This window comes from Clinocottus analis, unplaced genomic scaffold (assembly GCF_023055335.1).
Source record: "Clinocottus analis isolate CAN_PGR_092001 unplaced genomic scaffold, fCliAna1.0.p SCAF_9, whole genome shotgun sequence".
Taxonomy (NCBI): Eukaryota; Metazoa; Chordata; class Actinopteri; order Perciformes; family Cottidae; genus Clinocottus; species Clinocottus analis.
The window spans coordinates 6,824,146-6,830,327 of NW_027176251.1; the positions used below are offsets into that span (position 1 = coordinate 6,824,146).

Sequence of the window (6,182 nt, forward strand, 5' to 3'; positions counted from 1 at the left end):
TCAGTCTCAGTCATGTCCATCTGTTTCCAGAGCCCTTAAAAAGCTCCTTAAGAACTTGGTTCTAGTTGCTCCATCTTGAAGTGATTCTCCGTGTCACTAACCTCTTCATCTTTGCCCTCTGCATCTGTCACTAGTATTCCTCCTCCAGGAGTGGCCCTTACCTCTCCAGCTGTACTCCTCCTTTTAATCCTCCTGGCCAATAGTTGGATGGAGATGCGAGACTGATGGAGCGTCTGTCTCCGCGCCACTCTACTCTCTTTTCTGTCTTTCTTGGGAATTTATGTCACAAACCCATCCTGAATCATGTAATCCCTCTAAGTCCATCTGTTACTGTAGTGCCCCCTCTCTTCATGCGTCTGTCCTTTTTTCACAACCTCCCAAAAACCTTAAAACATCATTTTAAGCTCTATACAAATTTGACTTTGACTAGGGACTCAATTATTACACTAAAAGAGTGAATATGTATGTAAACCAATGTATCCATATGATTTGAGATTTTCCTTTTTTTTCACACCTGAAGTTAAGTGGATATTTTTGTTGCCAAATGTGATTCCTCAAAAACAGTTGAAAGAGTTTTATATAGTTACAATCATTTATTTACAACATGTATGTACAGAAAAACAGAAAGAAAAAAAGAGGCAAAAACAACATTGTGTGCATGTTTGGAAGATGAATTTAAGAAAGGGGGAGGTGACGAGAGCAGTTTAACCCCAGGCTTGAGATTTACAGTAATGTAGAATGAGCTTTCCATCGCTGCCAAAACACTGAAAAAGAGATAAAGAGAGAGGGGAAAAAAAGTAATTATGGTAGATGTTATGTAAAATGTAAAAAGAAGTAGTGCAGAAGAGTGATGTGACATTACCAAAATTACTGTGTGAAAAAATTATGTGAACTGTTAAATTCAATTTTATATTGTTGACCTGAAGAGCAGGGAGAACGGATGTCTACTGTAAATTCTGGACTCTGAGGACTTTGTTACTTTAATCAGTGGTTAAGGATTTTGGCATTTCTTACATGGAAGCGTCCCTCTTATTGCCCCCTCTGCTGGTCAAAGCTCCACTGCTATGGGCTGATCTCCAAAGGCTTGACAATTACATTGGCTACTATTCTAATACTTAATTTAGGGTCTGATACACCATGAAAATATGGTAAACTTGAAGTTATACTGTGGTTAAGTATTTCAAATATTACTACATTATCTGTTAGAGTGTGTTTATACAGTATGTCTCCTATAAAAAGGTTATATTTTCAAAAATGTTTAGATTATTGAGAAGTTATCACCGGTAATCACTTACTGAATAAAACAAACAATATTTTAATATTTGTTGTTGACAAGTAGTCCACAAATTTTGTGGACGTGTGTTGCAATTTAATGACATGGTTTAAGTTTGTGTTCAAGTCAAAGTTACTAGCTTCTTCTGTGATTTCCAACACATGTTATGGTCTTTATCAGTGAATTGGACAGAAATTGAGCTTGTGTTTGTTGCAGTTGGTTGACCGATCGGAAAAAAGCCAGAAACTGGACTTCGGAGTTGACTTATTTTGTTCCACGTCCTGTTCCAAAGTTCAAGAATGAACATCAGCGCTCATGTTTTAAGTGGATTTAAAAAAGTAAGGAGACAAAAGTGACTCATGTTTAAATGCTTTTGGTTTATCTTTTAAAGCCTCATTGCTGAATTGTATTATGTCTGCAAGCCTATTTAAGGAATCTCCAGACAGTCATAGAGACATTAAAATGTGTGTTATATACTCACATCAAAGAGGACCCCTACGTCTTGATCCGGTGAGGGGGCAAAGGACTGGTTAACATAAATGAACTGGAGAAAAAAAACAAAACAGAATCAGTTATATGTAAATAACTGAAAGACCTGAAGCATGCTTTCAAAAGGTGGACAAACGAGTCGACAAACTACATACTTACCAGTTGTTCACTGCCATCAAGCTTGAGGAAACGAGAGATGAACTGAGACAGGGACTGTATTGTCCTCCCCCTTTCCACGGCCCACTTCTTTGTTTTCATTATAGGAGTGTTTCCTACTGCCTTCAGCAGCACATCAACTATAAAAAAAGGAGAAAATTAAAAAGTGAAATTGCTGCCGCTGCCATCCAGACTTGTCCGGACAAATCTAAACATGAACTGTTTAGGAGGAATTTCTGGAGAAGTTGAATCCAGTGACACATAACCACCGTGGAAAAACAAAAACTGATGTGATCTTGATTTGCTTCCAGACGAGAATTAAAGAAACTGCAGAATTGCACGCTTGTATAATGGGCCAATGCCATCAGTATTAGGAAAATGAACAAAAGAAGAATTTGTTATTGTAGCCTACAATTATTTTTGTGCAATATTCCTTTTATTCACTTCAAATGTTAATTTCCCATGACTTTCCTGTTTGGTATAATTGTTAACTACAGCCTCCATGTATACTTAAATTAAAACCAGTCTACTTGTTGTAATTATAAGCTTTGAGATCCACTGTTGTCAAACAACAGCCTTGATCACAGTCTAGTGTCGGAAAATTTGACTTCATTACTAAAAACCTGTTGAGACTTCATTTCACTTTAAATTGCACGACAAAGTAATATCAATAAATAGTTTGGCTAAACATACGTACAATGATTATGCTGTATATTGTTGACCATGATTGAGTTTCATCTCAATGTTGTTAATAACACGTGAAACTTCTGCACCTATGAAATAAAGTTATTTGGCAAAGTTGAAAATAGTTTTGTATTTATTAGTTTTAAAAGAAATACATCTGGAACAGAAAAACACCCTCAAATCAAACCTCACACTGATGATGAAAATAATAAGGCAAAAAAAGTAGTATTCCCTGAATACACTTTTTACAAACCCCAAAACATGGAACAATATCAGTTCAATAAACTGAGCTGTGACAGTTTAAGCTAACCGGAGTTTGTTAGCTTAGCCTTAATACATTGCTCCTACGTGCACGATGTGTAGTTGCTATTGAGATTAACGGTTAACTTGACATGTATTTGATAAAATATGAAAATAAATAGCCTCTTTGAAAAACACGTGTCCTATGAGAGCAAAGCGATATATTGCCTTGATACATTTTAGCTTTAGCTTAAGTCAAGACGTTCCCCAAACCGGAAGTATTGTGTTAAAAGCTAAATGTTAATTGGATAAACAGAATAAAAGAAGAACTTCTATTGGCCAGAATCTATGTCAATCATTTTCTACGTCACACACCCGGAATTGCTTCCTCTCATACTATCAACAATGCTAATAAACAGATGGTATTATTCTCTAATAGAGTAGAATCTTTGAAGTGTTGCACTTTCTTACTTTTTTTCTTATCATCAGTTGTCGTCGAGTCTTCTGACGAGGGTTGTGACTCCTCTTTTTGCGTTTCTATTGGGGACTCTGCGTTGTCAGACATCTTCATGTGACCACTGTGGGTTACTTCATAGTTCCCACCCACCTGAGCTGGCGAGGCGATTCCCGGTGAACAGTCCCTGCTATTGGTTCACAGAACCGCCAATCACCAGTACACGTAATTCTATTGGTCAATCCACTTTAGACGATACGCGAAAGGTTACTGAACGTGTGTGTTGTCTTCGCGACATGCTAGAGTAGTTATTATTTTTATTTCGCAAGATATTTGATGATAACGTAAGGGTTTTACTGATGCGGTTGAAATTGTGTTATATTGAATGCTTTCACTTTACAGTCAAATAGGTAACGTTACCTATTCTGTTGGTTTACTATTACACAGCTGGCGTCACATGGGACTTTAAACTGTAACCTGACTGCTGAACTCTTTACGGTGTTGTACCTGCCACCCACTTCCTCTCCTCCGCACAATCGGACCGTTCAGACACTAACAGTAAGTTAACATTTGTTTTATATTTAAGTTCGCTCAAATAACAAAGGACAGCAGTCCTCACCATGCCCCTCCAATAAATGTGTGTTCAGCTAGAATACTAGTTGCTCTCATCGTCATAAACACAACACAATGGACATATTTTGCAAAAAGAAAGATGACCTCTAGACACAAACTGCACCATGAACCACTTAATTAGAAGTTTCAAAGAAAGCACAAAAGTAGCCACCACATTGTATTCATGACCTTCATTATTTTTTCAGATGTTATTGTTAAAAGCTTCAGATCCATTTCAATGTCATTCCTAAATACCTCTGGAACTGTTCCTTAATGTATCTGAACACTTTCTTGTTTGCTCTTGCAGTGGCGAGAGTAGTAGGAAGACTCTCCACCAAGGATTCAGTGCTCTTGCTGTGTGACATGCAAGAGAAGTTCAGACCCAACATCTTCCAGTTCACCAACATCGTCAGCAATGCGGCCAGATTGCTCCAGGTTTGAAATACTCCCTCCATCATACCTATATCTCAGTGTCGATCAGTCGTACTAGTTAGCAGCCTCAGAAATTAATTTGGAAGTATTCATTATGTCTCCCCTTTTTCTCACAGGCCAGTCGTGTTCTGGGAATCCCCCCAATTTTGACAGAGCAGTACCCCAAAGGCTTGGGTCCCACAGTACCTGAGCTGGGAGCAGAAGGCCTGACGGCTCACGCTAAAACATCCTTCACCATGATGATAGAGGCGGTGGAGAAGGAGATGCAGACCCTTGGCAACCCCAAGCAGGCTATACTGTGTGGAATAGAGGCACACGCCTGTATTGCAGTAAGTTCCCATCATTGCAGTTGAGCTGGTTAAATGACTTCATAAAACACAACATTAAGACAACTTCCAGTGATGAACGTGTTTGTATTCAGTCACATTCATCCTCTACTTAATATGTGCATTTGTTGACATCAGGCTTAAATGAAGCACTTTTCTTATACCCCTATGTTTGAAATGTATTCAAAGTGTGTGCCATAGTTGTATTAATCAGGATACATTAGTTGATTCTCCAGTTGGCTTTCCTACCGTTCTAAATGAAGGGCGACAAAGCCTATTTACTTCAGTAGTGTCGAATACATTTTTGAATGATTTAGTTTTCAAATTTTCATTGAGCATGAGAAATTAAATAATTACTCGCACAGCTCTAGAAAAATGTCCAAGATGCATCTGGATGTGTATGTGTGTTGTATATTTATGCAAAAAAAAATATTGTCGTAAATAATAACCAACAATTTGTGACTATTGAGTTATGAAGTTACGTAATTATGTGCATAACATAATACAACTTGAAACTAAGCACCTGAAACTTAGTAGACCTGAAACATACTAGTTTCAGGTCTATTAGAAACTTACTAGTTTCAGGTCCTTATTCATTAACAGAGCTTTGGTTAATGAATAAGGATGTTTTTTTTCCACAGTGCACAACATTCGACCTGCTTGAAAAGGGAATTGAGGTTCATATTGTTGCTGATGCCGTCTCATCCAGAAGGTATTGTTGAATGTTTTTTTTTATTTATCTGCTATATTGCAACAATAGAATCTGTATAAAATATAAATCTGTTTGGAAACTGCATTGGTGTGTGTGTGTGTGTGTGTGTGTGACTATGTTTGTGTCTCCCTCCACAGCCAGACGGACCGTTTGTTTGCTCTGTCTAGACTGAAGCAGAGCGGAGCTTTCCTCACCACCACGGAGGCAGTTCTGCTGCAGTTGGTTCAAGACGCCAAACACCCCAACTTCAAGGAGGTGCTTACTACACCTGCACTCCTGAGTTACTTTTGTTTGTTTAGATGTGTCATACACATACAAGTCCTGCAGTAAAACCACCGACTGCTGTCAACAACAGTGCAGACTGCAGCTTTAGAGCGGCCAAAAATACACTTCCTACATACTCTATTACTGAAACTAGTTACAGGTGATCTTACTAGTTTCAGGTGATACTTCATCCTGCAGTGGAACCCAAACTTGGCACTTCTTTCAATTGTAAAGCTGCCATCTTGCCTTCTGATAATGTTGCCAGCATAACAAACAAAAGGGATAATCATATGTTCTTTATTTACAGATCCAGAAGCTTTTGGCCCACCCGTCCCCCGACACAGGCCTCCTCGGCTTCTTCAGCGCTCTATAGGGAGATCATCACTTGCCTTTCTGTATCAGATGTACTGTGCAGAATTTCACTGCTTCCAACCGACTAATAAAGTGATGCTGCTACACATCTGTACTGGTTTTGTGTTCATGTTTCTGAATCAAACATTCCTCATGCCTTGTCAGGGTCTCCTGGGTCAAAACAGTTTG

At 38.5% G+C, this 6,182-nt stretch overlaps 2 protein-coding genes across 3 annotated transcripts; one reads left to right on the forward strand and one right to left on the reverse strand.

Annotated features, from left to right (window-relative positions):
• Window positions 1-585: 585 nt before the first annotated feature.
• Window positions 586-3,455, reverse strand: atg12 (ATG12 autophagy related 12 homolog (S. cerevisiae)). Its single transcript, XM_068569922.1, has 4 exons — window positions 3,314-3,455; window positions 1,922-2,058; window positions 1,755-1,817; window positions 586-764 (listed from the first exon to the last, which is right to left on the reverse strand). The coding sequence occupies exons 1-4, from the start codon at window positions 3,411-3,413 to the stop codon at window positions 705-707; spliced, it is 360 nt and encodes a 119-aa protein (XP_068426023.1). The 5' UTR covers window positions 3,414-3,455; the 3' UTR covers window positions 586-704.
• Window positions 3,456-3,549: 94 nt separating this feature from the next.
• On the forward strand, window positions 3,550-6,102 carry isoc2 (isochorismatase domain containing 2). 2 transcript variants are annotated; one of them, XM_068570380.1, is made up of 7 exons: window positions 3,550-3,640; window positions 3,744-3,854; window positions 4,216-4,343; window positions 4,457-4,669; window positions 5,308-5,378; window positions 5,516-5,633; window positions 5,950-6,102. In XM_068570380.1, coding segments are annotated over exons 2-7 (597 nt in total). In that variant the 5' UTR covers window positions 3,550-3,640; window positions 3,744-3,853; the 3' UTR covers window positions 6,016-6,102. The 2 variants fall into 2 exon arrangements, with proteins under 2 accessions (XP_068426481.1, XP_068426482.1); XM_068570381.1 differs by lacking the exon at window positions 3,550-3,640 and having other exon boundaries at window positions 3,713-3,854.
• Window positions 6,103-6,182: the final 80 nt, after the last annotated feature.